This window comes from Eublepharis macularius, chromosome 13 (assembly GCF_028583425.1).
Source record: "Eublepharis macularius isolate TG4126 chromosome 13, MPM_Emac_v1.0, whole genome shotgun sequence".
Taxonomy (NCBI): Eukaryota; Metazoa; Chordata; class Lepidosauria; order Squamata; family Eublepharidae; genus Eublepharis; species Eublepharis macularius.
Genome location: NC_072802.1, coordinates 41,379,729 through 41,397,324, shown reverse-complemented (window position 1 = coordinate 41,397,324; position 17,596 = coordinate 41,379,729). Strand labels below are relative to the sequence as shown.

Below are 17,596 nucleotides of genomic sequence, written 5' to 3'. Positions count from 1 at the left end.
GTATCACTTTACTTAAGCTTAAATGATATCTCAGTACAGTAGTAGACATGGGCACGAATCGAAATACGAAGCAAATTTTGTCACAAAATGGGTGGTTTCGTGTGTCGCGAAACAGTGTTTTGTGGGGCCGCGGTTATCACGAAATTATCACCAAATTCACAACTTTTTGGCCTGTTTCATTAGCTTTGTGAACAATTTGTAATTACAGACAGGCTGGCGCCAATCCATTGATTCCTTAGGCAACAATGGGCCCAGACCATTTGTTGCCATTGGAAACCCTAATCATACCCCACTTACCTTTGATTGGCAGCTCTCCTAGCCATCTGGAGAGCTTCCATTCTGTCCTATACAGCCAGGAGCTGGGGGGTCAATCCCCTAGGCAACCAAGGAGGTGGGCTTTTTGTAGCCATGGGCACACCAATCTCACCCCTCCAAACCCTGTTAGGGAGGTCTGCCAGCCAGCCACAGACCTCCTGTTCTGCTCTATGTCAGCGTCTTCCCGGCCCAGCTCCACAGATTAGAGTCCTGCTGCTCTTAACCACTACACCAAACTGGCTTTTAACTTTTATTTCACAATGTAACAGTGGATTGGTTGCTGTCACACTGCTTCTTCCCCTTTGTTCTTTCTAGGTATTTGTCAGCAGCAGCGCAAAATACAGTGAGCTTGGCCATCCGTTTGGATACTTAAAGGCCAGCACCACTCTAACATGTGTCAATCTCTTTGTGATGCCTTACAACTATCCTGTTCTCCTTCCTCTATTAGGTAAGTCACTCATAACCTTGTGGCACAACTTAGGAAGGTAGTCTCTGTCTGTGTTGTCTGTGATGTTTATTGGCCAGCCTTTTTAAAAAACGGGATGAGAGACTGGAGAGTCTAGACTGTTGCAAACTGCTAAGTTGGGAGAAGAGGATTTTTACACCCCCTCTCCCTTTTTTTCTCTGCAGCAGAGGAGGAGAGCCACCTGCTGCCAGTGCATGTTTGATGCTGCTCACCTCCTAGACTCGTAGCTTCTTCCTTAATTGGAGTAAGGTTCAACCTCCATTCTTTTCCATCTTTCAGGATGTGGTATCTGCGTATTCTTGCAGCAGCTTTTGTGGCCCCTGTTTTTTTTTTGTTCATTTTTGCTTTGTTTTGAGAACTTAGGATGAGTTCTAAAAGATATGAAGGGGAGAAGGAAGTCCACAGACAAGAGCCGTGACGTAGTTGGGGAGAAAGGTCCACTTGCTTCCTCCTTCCCCCGTTTATAGGAAATGAGCACCTTGTGTGAGGTGGATGTATTTCCCTTCCTTTTTTTACCATGCCTTTTGGTCAAGGAGAACCCCTAAGATGGGTTAGGATGTCACTTAAAAGTGCTCATTCTCTGATCAAGTAGCCAGTGCTCTCTGAGGTATAGAATGGACAAGCCTGAGTTAAAATCCCTGGTTAATTGTATTGTCAGTAGATGGCCTTGGGCAAGTGAGAGACTGCTTGGCTTCAGTTCCCTCTCTCTAATACAAATTTCTTTTGCTACAGGGAGGCTTTATTGAAGTTAGATGCAGTTTGGGTTGTTAAAATAAACCCACGTTGCATGCTAGAAGTGCTATATAAGTAGCTTGGCAAGCATAGTTCCTCAGTCAGTAGCTGACTTCATAATAAATCATGCTTGTTAAACATTCTGCTGAAGGTACATCATGACTTCATTGCCAACAGGTCTTGTGGCCTTCATGGAATGAAACAAATTAGCTTGGTGTGGAAGTCTCATTCAAACACAGTGCTCTTACATCTTGTATGTGGTGTTCTCTGATCATATTTACATACTTTTCACCTGAAATTCATAGTTATGGCTTGTTCATAAAATCCATTCCACAGCTATCATGTACCATGTCAGACATTCACTGTTTTTAACACTTTTTAGCACCCAAGGCTTGTAGTTCAAAAGTGCAGGTGTTCCTGCCCTGTAGGTAATTTTCAAAGACCTGATTAGGATCTGCTGCTTGTGTTGTGTAAGCTCCTTTCCTGGTACTTCCTGCTTTCATGAAACAAAATGTGAGGTAGATTCCTCACCAGCATCTCTAGCTGTCCTTCACTTGTATTTTTGCAGGCTCTCATTTTTCAGTCCCTCTGACTAATGATGCTTAAAGCAGCAGGGTGGAGATTCCAGACTACATGAGTCACATACAAGAAGCTGGCTGTTTAGTTAGGTTGCTTTGTGAACATGGAGATGACAAATAGAAACGCACGTGTCTTGAGGTGTTTCTCCTCTTGGCGAGGAATATATCTAGCCCCACAGGGAGAACACACTTGCTTTTTAAGCATCTTGTTGAAAAGTTAATCCCTCTCAACTCACTGGTTTCTTTGGGGAAAACTTGGTTTGAGAATTTTTGAGAAGTGTTCTGTACACGGTGAAGCTTTGCCTTGCTTGCCATCTTTCTTCTCCCTCCACCGAATGTATTGTGCCATACGATGGCTCTTTAATTGTGGGTTTTAATAGCAAAGGGAGGAGTCTGAAGACGTCTCTCTCTCTCTCTCTCTTTCTAATTGGCAGTTTTACTTAAGACTTCCTGCTTTCCTAATGTACTGAAGAGAACTTGTCCTGTTTTTGTGGGCCACTTATTTTAGGCCATTGCAATTTCTTTTTAACAGACAGAAAGCTGCCTTGAGTCCCCTTGCAAATAAAGGTGGGATTAAAAACTCCTTTGTAAATGAATGTAAAAGAAATCCTTACGTTACCAGAAGTTCTGGGGTTGTCTGTTCAAGCCTTGTTTACCAGATTCTGTTTGTCAGCATGTTGCAATTCACATTCTTCCTCTAGCTTATTTCTGTATTCAGTACATTATTTTTGCCTATCTTACATGTAGGTGTTTCTGTATTATAAAAAAAGTAGCATGCATTATGAAAGTGAGCATGATTTGCTGCCCAAAAGATGACAGCTGGTTGTACTCAGACCAGTTCAAGCCACTGAAGCCTGATCTAGGCAGTCCATCCCTGTTCTAGTGTGGAAGGCCATGGAATGTGTATGGAATAGTTTGACCCCTTACAGAGAGCCTTGGTCATCTAGTATCTTTGAATTCTTTTTACAGCAAACCATATGGAATTGTTTATCTGCCCTGTCTGAAAAATAACAGAAGGTGCCTTGTTTGATTCCAGCTTCCGTAGGCTATAGTTTGGTAGCTTTTATGCTGTTAAGAGTCTTTAAGGCATTTTGCATCTGGAATAATCATTTAAATTAATTTATTTACTGACCTGTGTAAATTGCGGTCACCCTTTCTCTGTCTCACTCACTGGATCTTCCGGCTGTAGGTGGGATAGAGAAGAGAAACAGTGTGCCTGTTGTGTGATTTTACTTGTTTCTCCTTTTTGCAGATGACTTGTTTAAGGTTCACAAACTTAAGCCAAATTTGAAGTGGCGGCAGGCTTTGGACAACTATTTAAAAACAATGCCTCCATACTACTTACTGGTATGTACCTCTTCCTGTTTGATAGGCCTAAATGCATTGGTGAATGATAGGCCTTGGCATAATGGTTCTTGTGTGTGCTCTATTCCAAACAAAATTATTCACATACCAGGATTCAGAAGTCCTTAATGCTTTTGCAGCTTGGAATGACTTTGCTGGACCCTCCTTAACAGTTCTTTGGAGTTGCTGTCTAGTACAAGTCGGTGCTTCCCTCCCTCCTGGTTGGGCTAAGTAACTACAGATCTTTGTGCTAACTATTAGTAATACAATCAGCTGCCTAGCACCCCTGGATGACAGCATATGGGGAGGTGAACTGGGTGGGAGAAGTATAAATTACCTGCGTCGTTTGGGCAAGATGCCGCAGTATGGACTTGCATCATCCCGGCAATGAGGGTCTCTAACCTTTGTGCAGAAACAGCTGGCATTGCCACATTGAGTGGTGCCATGCTGGTTATGTGGTCCAGTACCCTTGGTGAACTGGCTAAACTGCTAGATGTACTATATGAATCCTTGTTTCCAAAAGTGGAAAGCTGGAGCATCAACTCTGCTATTGCCCTAGCTTCACATACACTAATCTGTGAGACCCTTCTTTTATTTTTTTTAAAAACTCTTTGAAAAACACAAAAAAGATTCTCTTCTTACTCTTGTGTATTTTGTTTTCCTTATAGCCATTAAAGAAAGCCCTAAGGATGATGGGAGCTCCAAATCTGATATCAGATAATTTAGATTGTGGACTTAGTTACAGTGTTATCTCTTACCTTAAAAAACTCAGCCAACAGGTAGTATCGACAAAACCTTTGCCATTAGAAGTACATTGATGATTTTTAGTGTGTGTTGCTCTGGTTTTATAACTCAAATGGCGTAAGGAATGTCATCCTTTCTTTCTCTCTCTTTTTTTTTCTTTCTCTCTCTTTTTGGTGAGACAGACAAAGTCTTGACTATGTTTCTGTTCTAAACAAGTGGTGTTGGGGTCCCTAAATCAGTTAGTGGCATAAGGCAAAGATCCAGCTACCTGTTGTTTGCTTGCTAGGTCTTTTAGTTCGGTACAGCTAGTTTTGACAGTAGTTTGAATTTTGCTGTCTACAAAGTCGCAGTCCGTTTTGGCAGTGACTGAAATAGTGCTGCCAAATTACAGCACTGGTAGTTGAAGGGAGTAGTTGTGCTTGTAATAGTGTTATAAAGGACTTGTCTAAATTGTCATTCCAAGGAGAGAGGGTACTTTTCTCTGAGTCAGGCTCTCACCCTCTCTCTTAAATAAGTTATAGGAATATTTCTATTCTAGCTTTACTGTTACTAGCTTACTTTATGAAGCTTATAAAGAACAATACAAATATTCATTTACTTATGCCGCACCTTAATCCATAACTGGAGGAATAAAAAATGGCCTCCATTGTTCTCTCCTCCATTTTATGCTCACAACAACCCTGTGAGTTAGGTGAGATTGAAAGAATGACTTGCCAAGAACACCCAGCAAGATTCCATGATAGAGTGAGGATTTGAACCTGGGATCTCCCAGATCTTAGATCAACACTCTAGCCACTGCACCATACTTGCACTCCAGTCGTGGTTAATACTTTAAAGAATACTATTACATTATCCACAATGTGGCTAAACTGTTTTCCAAATAGCAAAACTAACCAATTGGCTGCCAGTTTTCTAGGCTTTTGTTCCCTTGCAGTAGCATTATTTCCATTCTATGTGGGCTGAAATACTTTCTTCTAAGGTGAGGGGAGAAACACAAAAGTAGTATGCCTGTTCTGCAAAAGGGCACAGTATCGCCCTTATTTTGCTAACTCTGGATGATATTGGAGCTTTAGAACACTAAACTTTCCCGTTCATATAAAATTCTTGAAGTTTCAAACATTGTACTGCTATCCAAAGAACATGTAGCAGAACAGCAAGAATATTAAACCAGGAGACAGTCAATAGAAAATTATGCCTCTGCAAGTCTTGTTGAAATGGCTGGGGTTTAAGCGCTCAAGTCACACTTAACGTACTCTGGGCAGGGTCTTTACATGTTCTGTTATACTTGAAACCAAGGAATCAGAGTGCCTTCTCTTACACCTAATGATGGCTGGTGTTAAGGGTATTACTGCTGCTTGTGTTGCAGTGGCTGATACAGTGGCTGATATGCCTCTTGTAGAATTGGCTTTATGAGAAATACCAAGTTCCATGTAAAAATTCCCCTTTAATACAGGATATATTCTTAGGTAGTGAAGTTTTAGGATGCCTTTTCACTGTAGACAAAAGCCATATTGTTAGATTATAGACATTCCAAGAAGACTAATATTGGATATGTATAATATTAGAATTCTCAAATGCACCATTTCCAATGAAGTAGGCAACCTGCAATTTAATTTAGTGAGTGTTCGTTTAACACTCAGTTGCAAAACACTGGAGATACATGAGGCATGTCTAGTGGAATCCTTGACCCTTTTGTTGCTCTAGGCAGTAGGTTCTTGTGCTGTATCGTAGTCTGGTTTTGAAGTTCGATTAGGCTTCAAAAATGCTAGAGTTCTGGCTGTGGTTTTGAAGCACAAATCCACTTATTCCACAGTAGTTCAATTCCTGTTCATGCAAATACATTATGCAAGTTTCTGTGTACACAGATCTTTCCTGGAACAGCATGCTTAGTATGGCTAGACAGCCAGCAGGGTTGGACTCTAATGCATTATCTTGTGATGCTGAAGTTTCCATTACCCGTTACCTTTGCCTCTGTTCTAGGTGTACATTGGCTGGCTTCTTCATGAAGAGATCTGTGTCCATTTTCAGAACTGCTGGCATCACTGCTTTGTATTTCTGGTGCTTTTAAACAACGTGGAAAAAGCATCATGGATTAGCTCGCTAAATCAACAGTGTTTGGTTGGGACTCATTTTAGACTTTAAGGCCACTTGTGAAACCAACCTGTGTCATTTGAACGATTGTGCAATTTTATCTATGTAATATATGATATTACTGTAGCTCTTTGCCCTGAATCCTTAGCAAGGCTTGTAACAAGCAATCCTGATCTGGTTCAGCATGTAGAGAAGAGGCAGGCCTTGGCTTCCTTTTGATGTAGTAGGAATTGTTGTATATTACATCCATCTATAGTGACATTTGCTTCCCTTAATGTGCTGTATGATTCTGTTGTAGACAAAAATAGAATCGGAACGTATAATAGGGTCAGTGGGTAAGAAAGCGCCACAAGAGACGGGCATCAAAGTGAAAAATCACTCCAGTGGCCTCTCCCTGATTCAGAGCCGAGATTTCAAACAGCTGCTTCAAGGGATCACAGGTGAATCTCCACTGAGGCTGCCTGAAATGAATGTTAAGGAATTTGCTGGCTTTCATATAGGACTCTTAAACAAGGTAAGTTTGCAACAGTTTTCATAATTTAATTTTTTCTTACTGGGATCTTGCAGAAGTGCAGATAGAAATGAAAGGATTTTACTGTAGTTTTACCATAAGACAGATGTATGGCTTGTCGTTATATGAATGAACCTGGGGACTCATTGGTTGTAGGCTCTTTCTTCCCCCGTGCAAAATAATGTAAATAATTCTGTTTTTGCAGTGAGCCATAAACTATGTCTTGTTCTCTTCCCTGCCTAGAATTCCAAGCCAAATCAAAGTATATAAATCCTGGTCTGTAGGCAGAAGAGCAAACCATAGTTTGTAGTTCAGGTGTCATGATAAACTGATTTGCTGAAAGAATGGAAATTCTTTAACTAGATTAGCACACATGAGGGAAAAGGAATAAAGGATGTGAGCTTGTGGATTTCCACTTTTGTTCACATAATAAAAAGAATCCAACTGTTTATTGCATCTGAACACTGCAAGTCTATGGAGTGTTAGATGTAGCTTACCCTGGATTTAACAGCGGGAATAGAGAACCACTCAAGGTATTTGACAGGCAAGGTGAGGTCCAACGTGCCTCCTTTGCTGCAAAGGCTGTCTTGGGACTAGCTGCTCCTCTTGAAAGTTATATCTAACAGCACTATATTCAGTTTTTTAACAGCAGTGACCACAGCTTTATTCTCTGGTGCTAGAACTTGAACATTGGATTTTTTTGGTAGGTTTTGTGTTACATTGTTGACTCCTTCAACCAACCATAACCTTCAAGGGACACTGTAAAATTCACAAAATGCACACTATAAAATTATTTTTTAACAAATGTATAAAATGAATCCATAAATAGCAGCAGAAAAATGTTTGAAACAGTTATGATTAGCCTTGCGAAGCCAGCAAACAAAAATGTATGGTCTACAAACAAAGCCAAACAATTGAACAAAAGTAGAATCTAGGGGTGCCTTAGGTGCTGTCTGGAAAGACTAGGTTAATCAAAATCCTGGTCTGTTTGCCAAAAAACAGGATCTGAAGCCACAGGCATACCGGAATGCTTATGATATTCCTCGCCGCAGTCTTTTAGACCAGTTGACCAGAATGAGGACTAACTTGCTGAAAACACACAAGCTTATTCTGGGCCAGGATGAAGGTTAGTGCTTACTCACTTTTAGTGCTGGTATGACTGAAATAAAATTCAAGTTTGGGTCTCTTTGGGTGAAATCTGAAGAATCTTGAATTTGGAAAGGATTTCACAGGGCTATCTTGTCCATAAATCCAGTGATGAAGTAACCTGTACTATGTCTAAACCATCCCAGATGTTCTCAGCTGCTCATTTTCTATTCCTTAAATCTCCAAGGAAATGTACTCTATATCCCTCCTTTGTTGACTTGATTTGTGGAACTGCTGTTACAGTTAGACCTTTTTTGCTGTAACCTCATTGGTTTGTCCTGTAACCTTTATATTGTTTTGTACTGTGTTTTCCAAGATGTTTAAAGCTGGCACATGTAAAGCAATGAGAACTTTATCCTCATAATTGTAAAGTTTACAAAAGAAAATGTTGGCTTTAAGCATACTCTTCCCGCAAACCATCTGTACTATAAAGCATATGGGAAAAGATGTTATAGTACAACATTTTTGGACAGTGTGGTGTAATGGTTAATGTTGGACTAAGATCTGGGAGACTCAGATCCTTACTTTGCTGTGGTAGCTTGCTGGGTGACATTGGTCCAGTTACACACACTCATCCTGAGCTACCACATGTGGTTGTTATTTGGAGTGGAGACTGACATAAGAGACTTTAGGTTCCTACTGGGGAGCAATTCAGGGTATAAATTAAGTAAAGAAATTAGCTGTTGGTACTTTGGGATAGGCAGTTTGTATCTATTTATGGCCACATAGACTACAGACTATTTTATTTGAGTTTTTGAAAAAACTTCTAAATATACTAGCACATAGGTTGCCAAAATATTTGGCTCTGCATCCACTTTTGATCCTAGCAAGGCCTCTTGAATCTAATAATGTGATTGAACCTCTTGAAATGGGCAGGGTCTTCATCAAAGTCAACTCTTCTCAGTGGTACAGTAGCACCTTTAAGACTAACCAATTTTATTGTAGCATAAGCTTTCGAGAATCAAGTTCTCTTCGTCAGATGCCTGATACAGTCTCTGTATCAGGCATCTGACGAAGAGAACTTGATTCTCGAAAGCTTATGCTACAATAAAATTGGTTAGTCTTAAAGGTGCTACTGGACTCTTTTTGATTTTGCTACCACAGACTAACACGGCTAACTCCTCTGCTTCTCAGTGGTGTTTGCATCACAGTAGTGGGTGAGACTTGAAAGCCTCTCGCAGTGTTGATCAGAAGAGTAAAGAGAAATGTGGTTTCCTACCATCAAGGGGAAAAGCTGTCATAATGGGTCTGTTTGTGTACAGAGTCTTGAATTATGAAGTGTTGAATAAGGTAGTGGGCTGAATTTCTCTGTTCTGAAACGGGAGTACGTAGCCCTTTGTTGCCTCTGTTACAGACTGCCTTCACAGTGTTCCTGTGGCTCAGATGGGAAACTACCAGGAGTACCTGAAGATGATGCCTTCTCCACTTCGGGAAATTGACCCAGACCAACCCAAAAGGCTTCATACTTTTGGTAACCCTTTCAAGCAAGATAAGAAGGTAGGCACAGTCAACTTTATTTCTAACTCTGATTGACAGAATCACTTCATTGGCAATTTCTGGTGATTGTGAGGAAAGTGGAGTTGCTTCTCTCAGTGGGGTTGGGTTTTTTGAAAAAAAAAACAATTAAAATGTGCTGTGCAGTCTTATAAGTGTTGATTGTTTTCCAGGGAATGATGATTGATGAAGCAGATGAATTTGTAGCTGGGCCTCAGAACAAAATCAAGCGTCCAGGAGAGCCCAACACTCCTGCCTCTCTGAAAAGGCGGCGCAGTTTGTCCCCGCTGTTGAGACGACCTCAGTCACCACCAGTGATAGCCAATCATGTGGGCGGGAAGGGACCTCCTTTGGCTGCAGGGTCCCCATCTTCCCCCAGTCTCAAAGCTGTGCCAGCCTACAAAGGTATTTCAGATCTGCAGCCCAGTTGCATTGCTGTCTAGTTTACTTTTTCTTGTCTGTGTGTTTCTTTCTGAATAATTATATGCCTTTGCCTCTTCAGGCTGCTTTGTGTATTTTATGGCTGCAAACTCATGTTTGGCACTGGGTAAATGCACACGTGACAGGGAGCTGCAGCTGCTCCCAGCCTCCGATGCATGTATTTGTATGATAAGTCTTTTTGTCATGTGTATGCAGTATGTTTTAATATGTGCTCTCAAAATGTTGAGCTCTTGTGTGCTTTACAGGAGCAATCCATCTTCAAAGTAAAATGGATATGACTGTAGATGGGGAAACATCAGAATATTCCCTTCTTACCAGCAGATGGCACCCTAAGCTTATGTCCTGGTTTTTTTCGTTGCTTTTTCCCACCTCCTGGATAGATCATTGTAGAGGATGTAGAAATGGGAAAGCAATAACTTTCCATAACTATGTTGGAAATGACATTAATTCTTCAAAGCAGGACAATCCCAAGTTCCCTGTAGGGCAGAGAGTAGCGCACATTGATTCACTATAAAGATTCTCAGTTGCTATGTATTTGGATATTTTTCTTTTTGTGGATTTCCCTAGGTATAAATAAAGATAACCTCTACTCTTTATAAATTGTTGCACATTTTATGCCTTTCTAGGCATTAGTGTTCTGTCTGTGATAGTCATCCTAAATCATGCTTTGTGAGATGATGAACTGTGGTGGCCTTTATTTCTGTCCCCGGGTAAAAATGCCTTTCTCCTTTTTTATGGCTACCTTCTAGATTTTGAAGGCTGTCAGTTATGTTCTGCCTACTATGTATTTGAGTACTCTCTCTTTCATTCAACTTTTCTTTTGGACAAGTAAGTCCATCATCTCTGCCTTTCTTCTGAATACTTCATCTTAAAAATGAGATAATGTTACTCCAGTGGAGGCTGATGGGAAGTGGTGCAGTTATTTGTTCTGAATGCTTAGCTCTGGTGACATGAAGGGCAGCAACATTAGTCATTCAGCTTACGAAGAGCAGCTCTTAGTATTGCTTATTTTATTATTTTTGGAAATTAACCTGGGAGGGCTGGATTTAAACCTCTGCTTCAGTGTAAATCCTTTGGTAAACCACAGGGAAACCACTAGCTGCTTCAGTCTCCATTCTTCATATGTCAAACAACATTGGGTTGCCCTGAAGTTGAACTGAGAACAAAGTATACTGTACTTTTGAAGGACTATACCAGTACAGCCTGGCCAGTTTTGCACATAGATATTTTGAGGCTTTTCACTAAATCAAGATGTGGGAGGGGCATGTTTTAATGAGCTCCCACTGTGTTTTCAGCTAGAATGCTTCAATTTCCAGAGGATGGTTTTTAGCCCCTCTTGTCTTTGTTGACCTATGGCTTGCTTTGTGTTTATATTTAAAGGCCTATGTTGGAACTAAGTGCAAAACCTTGTTTCTTGTAGATGCCAACAGCAATATGGTCCAAGATAGCACAGTTGAAAAGAAAGTGGAAAACTTCCAGTTGCTGGACAAACAGGTGGATGGGCTGCTGACTCACCAGGTTCCACCATCTTCTGTTGCTCTAGTAGATGAAGACCTGCCAAATGATGTGGATTCTCTGCCCAATGAACTGAACTGCATTGGAGAGGATGGATTGGACCATAGGCCTGTTACCAACTCCCTTGTTCGGGGACCCTTAAACTACAGTATGTCTACAGAGGATCAAAAACTAACAGCAGAGTCATCATCTGGAACTGTGCCAAATTTAGTGAAAATCACACCTAATATGTTTGAAGGGAACAATGAAGTTATCAAAATCAAAGTAATGAAGGAAGTTCGCAAGCCGGGAAGAAGTAAGTGTTAAAAGGGGACCAAAGCTTTGGTCCCCTTGAAAGAGAGGAAAACTGTAAGCCCCTGTCTTACCTTTAATAGGTGCCGAATAGGAGGTTACAGTTTTCTTAATAATCGCTTTCATCCTGAAGGAACTCTTGGTTTTTTCCCCATTGTCCCTCTTCTAAACATGCTTCGTGAAAGCAAGATCCATTCATTCCATTAAGACTATTGTCATATATGTGACTTGGATCCAGATGAGCTTTTCTGTGGTTGGAAGGATTTCAGCCCCATTGAGTGTGCCCTCTCCTCCTCTGCAGTGCAGCACTTCAGGGGACACTTTTACACTCCATGGGCAGAAATGCTTGATTGGAAATGTTTCCCTGTGTCATTAAGGTTGCAGTTTTAATATCTCTTATGTTCAAAGCATAATTCAGTGAATACTTTCTGGGCAGGAATGATAAGACATAAATTGTATGGATGGGGCATGGGATTTTTGAAAAATACTTTATGCAATTAAGGGTGCATGTTGTAAGGGACACTAAACTTAGTAACCCATGAAATAGGGACATAGGGGAATACTAGAACTCTAGCATCATGTGTGAATGCAGATACAAAAAGGGGAGTGGGGAGAAGAACTGGTAGAAGGAAAGGCTTCTCTGCTGGAAGAATGAGGCAGCCAGCTGCTTCCTTGTTGCCAAGGAAGCCCCATTTGTGTTCTGCCTGCCATTTATGTGGGAGGGCAAACTGTATATTTAGAGAGATGGATAGTGAATGTCTACAAAAGATTACAGTCCCCCCCAGTGCTAGTTTGAACTGTGTTCCAGGTTTTTTTTGTTTTTGTTTTTAAAGCCAGCACTTAATCAAACGAGGAAAGCTTGGGAAGCGAGGCTGCCCAGTTCAGTCTTCTGACTCATGGTTTTGGTTTTATCATAGATTATGAAAAAATCTTCTCCCTCCTTGAAGAAGTGCAAGGCCCTGTGGAAATTCAAAAATATTTCATTGAATTTGCTATCAAGGAAGCAGCAAGGTTTGTATCAAGATGATGTGTTACAAGTTGTTTTGTAGATTGTGGCCTTCTCTTCCTTTATACATTGCAGATGTTGTTATCAAAATTACTTCTGTAGATTGATCAAATAATAGATTTCTTTATTTGAACACAATGTAAAAGTAGACCTTCCTTATATATGGGTCTTGAGAATTTTCTTGGGGCCTAAGATCTCTAACCCAAATCTAGGCCTCTGCCTTGTTGATTTATGTCTTAACAATATTGAATTGTTGACCAAGGTTGATTTTGGAGAAAAGTCAGAGACAGGTCTGTTGACATTGTTGCTTGCATATTCTGTAGTATTGCAAAGGTCACAGTGTTACGAAGGGAAAATTTGAAGATTCAGTGCAAATTGAACATTAAATTGCTCCCCCCCCCTTTCTTTCTTAGGTTTAAAAAACGGGTCTTAATACAGCACTTAGAGAGAATACTAGAGGAAATAGAGTTCAGCAGCCTGCCCAACAGAGTTAATCATGTCAACAGTAGATAATAGTGAGTCGACCAGACGAATGCACGGACCAGGGAGAACGAGTTTGCTGTGTCGCAGAGGAGTGGAAGAGGACGTGGCAGCGGCTGCCCCTGTCACCTTGGCAGCCAGGCGGTTTTTCTGTTGGAATCTGAGAAGAAGGGGTGGAGTTTTTACATTTGAGAGCCTCTCTTGCCAAAACTGGGCTGTGACCCTGATGGATTTGCTGCAGAAGGTGTGGCTTCCCCCCCCTCCCCCTTTGGAGGGCCTGATCTGCTCAATGGGCTGAAGAAAATACCCAGTGCTGCCCTCTGCTGCAGGTGATCAGAATTTACTCATTTGAACCTTTGTTCTGAGACATTTTAACACCGCTTTAGACAGCAGGTCGATGCATTTTTAAAAAAAGAATGGCATATGCTTTATCTTCACTGATGTTGGAGAGATCCTTTGTCCAGAAAAAAGCAGAGGGGAGAGATTCCCTCCATGGTGGTAGTGCATGTTATCACTACAGATCCGAAGGCAAAATTTCCTGAGAATCACTAGCCAAGCCAGGCATGAGTTTTCAGGGTAGACTTGAGAGTAAAGCAGCTGCTAGACTGGGTTGAGGAAAGCTAACAGGAGCCCTGTGACTACTATCCCTGGTAGCCACTAAGCAACCTACCTCAGCCTCTCTTCTCTTTTGTCTGCAGACATTATGAAAGCGCACCCGAGGCTCCCCAGGTCCAGACTTCAGTTCTCTTTCATCTTGTGAGGAGGACGGAGACTCTTCACGTGGACTTGGCTTTGGAAGCGCTTAAAGGAAACTTTGGGGTTTTTTGTGTTTTGGTTTTTTTAAAGAAAAACACAACCCTTTCTCCCCAAAATCTTATATATATGTATTTTACTTTTTAAAGATTCATATGAGATTATTTTGGACAGTGTTTACCAGATCCTTAATTTGATATATCAGATGGGGTGTGTGTGTACATGTACATATACATATATATATGAGAATTTTTTTGAGCACTTGTACATAATAAAAATCATTTTATGATTTTCTAAGAAGTGCCTAATCTGACTGGGGTGCTGATGAGTGTCTGGTCATCCAGTTGGTGGTCTGCGAACAGACAAAATAAATTGAAGAGGGAAGCCATGCTAATCACTGTTCTCTTTCCTCCTCTCTCCCACTCTACTCACAAGGAACAAGACAGACCTAATAACTTCTGCTCTTTGTCAACTAGTCCTTTAACATTCCTGCAGGTTGTACTTCTTCCCAATGATCTGCTTTTTCTTTGCTGAGAACTGGCTCACCTGATTTGCGTTAACTCTGTGGTGGTTGCAGTGTTTTCTTTATCACTGGTACCTGATCGCTTGTAGACACAGCTGAACTGTGGTACAGGCACTAAGAAGAGACATGGAATGGCTCACTTTCTGGTTGGTCAGGGGCTCTGATGATCAAGTTTGGAGCGATTATGCCTTTGCCACCTGGAATAATTGCTTGGCATGAGATGGCCTAACTGCTGCTGTGCCATTTATCTCCTGGTCTGTTTTACTAGTGCTCTGGCAGAGGAGCTTACTGAAAAGGGAGAACAGTTCTGAAGTTATGTTGTGTTTTGGGGTGCTGATCTGTTTCAGATGGTCTGCAGGTGTTAAAGGGAAATGTTTGAATCCACTGTAGCTGTGCACCAGCCTGTATTTCACTTGTCATTTTAAAGATTGCCCTACTGAAGTAGCAGGGACTTTGGATCCATCAATATATTTAACTAGCAACAAAGCCCATTGTGGGAGAAAATACAACGGGCTCTAGAAAGGTGAGGGCGGGCAGGCAGGCATTCCCCCCTCCTGTCACTGATCCCAGCTGATGAAGATGGGGGGGGGCGGACATGGCAGAGGGCAAATATTGTCACCTGCTCCATTGATCCCTGCTGGGTGAAGTTGGGGAGGGGCATTTCCTCCTGCTCTGCACCTGATCCAGGCTGGATGAAGGGGGATGGGCATTGCTTCATGCACCACTCCTGATCCCAGCTAGGTGAAGGGGGAGGGTGGGCATTGCCACCTGCTCCGCTCTTGATCCTGGCTGGGTGAAGGGGGAGGGCGGGCATTGCTGCCTGCTCCGTGCCTAATCCTGGCCTGGGCTTCCCACCATGGCATGCTGCCTGGAAAATCTGGCTGCCTCATCTGGGCTTCCCTCCATAGTGGCGCACCAGGGTAGGAAGTGAGTTATCTTGAATACACTTAGCCTTTTATATAGTAGGATTCTCAGCCTGCCCAAATCTGAGGATACTTCAGTCTGAATATTGGAGCTGAGAAGGGACAAAACAGATGTTTCTACAAACCTGAACAATGCTCCTAGTTTGTAGAAAAATCTGAAATCTTTAAAAAAACATGATAAAAGAAGTGCCTGTAGCTTTAAGAAACAGCTGCTCTCAGTGGCTATTGCTAGGCAATCCCAACAGTTTTGCCAGCATTCCAGACTTCTGTCAATAAAAGATGGGGTGGTAGGGGCAGGGTCATTTCCAGTGCTGTTTTGGCCTTTGAGGTGGGAGATCTCATCAGCCCAAGGACTGGCAGCAACTACTGGATGACTTGCTACCACCCTGACTTGCATGACTCAGCTACAACCGGCTGCTTGCTACTGTTAAGCAGCACACAAAAACAGTGTTGTGTAGTGGTTAGAGTTTCAGACTAGGACCTTGAATCTCCACTCTGACATGGAAACTTACTGGGAAACCTTGGACCAGTTACATTCTTGTAATTTACCTCACATTTGGGGCAGATTGGCCATTAAGAGCACTGGGGTGCTGATGGCTTCCCTTTCCCCTGGCCAGCCTGGCCCAGCTGAGCTGCAAGATTGCCAGAGGCAGGGAAAGCTGAAGACAGGCAAATAAAGGTAAGTTGGGAAAGAGAAAATAGTGGGAGGGGGGAAATGAGAAGACCCCTCATGTACTTGCAGGTTCCCTCTTATAATTACTAAAACTGCACTATTGTGTAGGGTTATCTGAAATAACTGTTCAATGAGAAGGACCAGAAATGCAAATGCATCAGCAGCTGGTAGAAAAGGCTTGAGACGATGCAATTTTTTTCAGCACTTCCAGCTTTCCTGTCACAGCTGTCCTAGCAAAATTTAATCCTGCCAGTTGATCATCATTGAAAGTTGTATACACATTTATTGATAAGGGGGTTGTGGCCCCATGGTGGAGCACCTGCTCTGCATATAAAAGGTCCTGAGCTCAATCCCAAGCATCTCCTGTTAAAGGATCTTAGGGAGCAGGTGTTGGGGAAAGGCTCTTCTCAGCCCCTGGAGAGCAGCTGCCCATCTGAACAGCCAGTATTGAACAAGACTAGTCAATGGCCTTGCTGCTAAAGACGATTCATATGTTCATTTGCAGAGATGAGAATGATTCAGATTTCCTCGCCTAGTCATAAAGTGAGGAACTGAACCAGAAGTACAATGGAAAAAGCCTGCAAAGGAGTGCTTGTAAACATAAATCTAGCCTTAATTATATGTGCGCTTTTTTGCACAGGGGAGCAACAGGCTTTGTAGCTGTTGTGCTTTGCCTCTAGCATCTCCAGAGAGGGGAACATGAGACCGTTTAGGATTACAGGCCTTAGTTGACAGGGGAAATTAAAGTGGCCCTCTATACTTGGCCAATATAAGATGGTTTTTATGTAAGATGATAAGGTATTGATGCAACTCTGTATTCTACACAAGGCAAAGTGAGGTGTCTATGAATGTTAGCTTTGTGACAGCCTGGTGTTAAGGGCTGGGGCGGAAGGCTGGCCATTTAACCAGTCCATGCTGAGTTTTGAGTTAGCACATCACTCAAGGCCTACTGTCATGCTCCAGCTGGAACAAATAGTTGTCTCTTTGGATTTCAAATCAATTTTAAAACTTAAATTAGACCATACTATGCAGGGGTATTCAGTTTGTGGTTCACAGCCACATTTGCAATTGCCATCATCCAGGTGAGCCACGTGACTATCCCAGATACACATACAGAATAATATATTAAATACACAGCTATAACCCCTTTAATTATTTGAGTACCTCTCCACATGTACAGTTCTTCCCCTCCCACTGTTCAACCTTAGCCAGCCTTGTGTATCTACAGTGAGGGCCAGAGGTTCCCGCTATGTCTTCAGTGCAAGGCACAGTAGTTGAGGTGAGATTGCTAAGGTGTCTGTAGGAGAGCAAGCTGGCAGTAGATAAAGGGGATTTAAACTATCACCATCCTACTCTGGCCAGTTTCCTCTTTTCCCGGGTGGCGGTTACTGTCTTCTCTGTGGTCAGCGCACACAGCCACCGGTGTGCTGGGATGAGAGTACAGAGGCTGCAGAAAATGGGGAGTGTCGGACAGGATGAGCCCTGGGATGAGGCTTGCAACTCACCAATCTTCTAGTCCCCTCTAGCAGTGAGTTTTTCAATGTGGGAACCATCTGTCACACGCAAGGCC

The 17,596-nt window shown here is 42.2% G+C and overlaps 1 protein-coding gene across 4 annotated transcripts in view; it reads left to right on the top strand.

The window, feature by feature from the left end:
- Positions 1 to 14,204, top strand: part of LOC129341212 (integrator complex subunit 6-like) — a 33,194-nt gene extending 18,990 nt beyond the window's left edge. The window contains exons 9-19 of one of the 4 annotated variants that reach the window (XR_008598109.1): positions 631 to 763; positions 3,344 to 3,438; positions 4,104 to 4,214; positions 6,569 to 6,784; positions 7,784 to 7,907; positions 9,282 to 9,424; positions 9,595 to 9,826; positions 11,283 to 11,672; positions 12,586 to 12,679; positions 13,088 to 13,483; positions 13,853 to 14,204. Coding sequence is in view for 2 of the 4 variants with exons in the window: in XM_054996275.1 (XP_054852250.1) it covers positions 631 to 763; positions 3,344 to 3,438; positions 4,104 to 4,214; positions 6,569 to 6,784; positions 7,784 to 7,907; positions 9,282 to 9,424; positions 9,595 to 9,826; positions 11,283 to 11,672; positions 12,586 to 12,679; positions 13,088 to 13,187 (1,638 nt within the window). In the remaining 2 variants the exon portion in view is untranslated. Of the gene's footprint in view, positions 1 to 630; positions 764 to 945; positions 1,026 to 3,343; positions 3,439 to 4,103; positions 4,215 to 6,568; positions 6,785 to 7,783; positions 7,908 to 9,281; positions 9,425 to 9,594; positions 9,827 to 11,282; positions 11,673 to 12,585; positions 12,680 to 13,087 lie in introns of those variants that run through there. The other 3 variants (XR_008598110.1, XM_054996275.1, XM_054996276.1) reach the window with 3 other exon arrangements.
- The last annotated feature ends 3,392 nt before the right edge of the window (positions 14,205 to 17,596 follow it).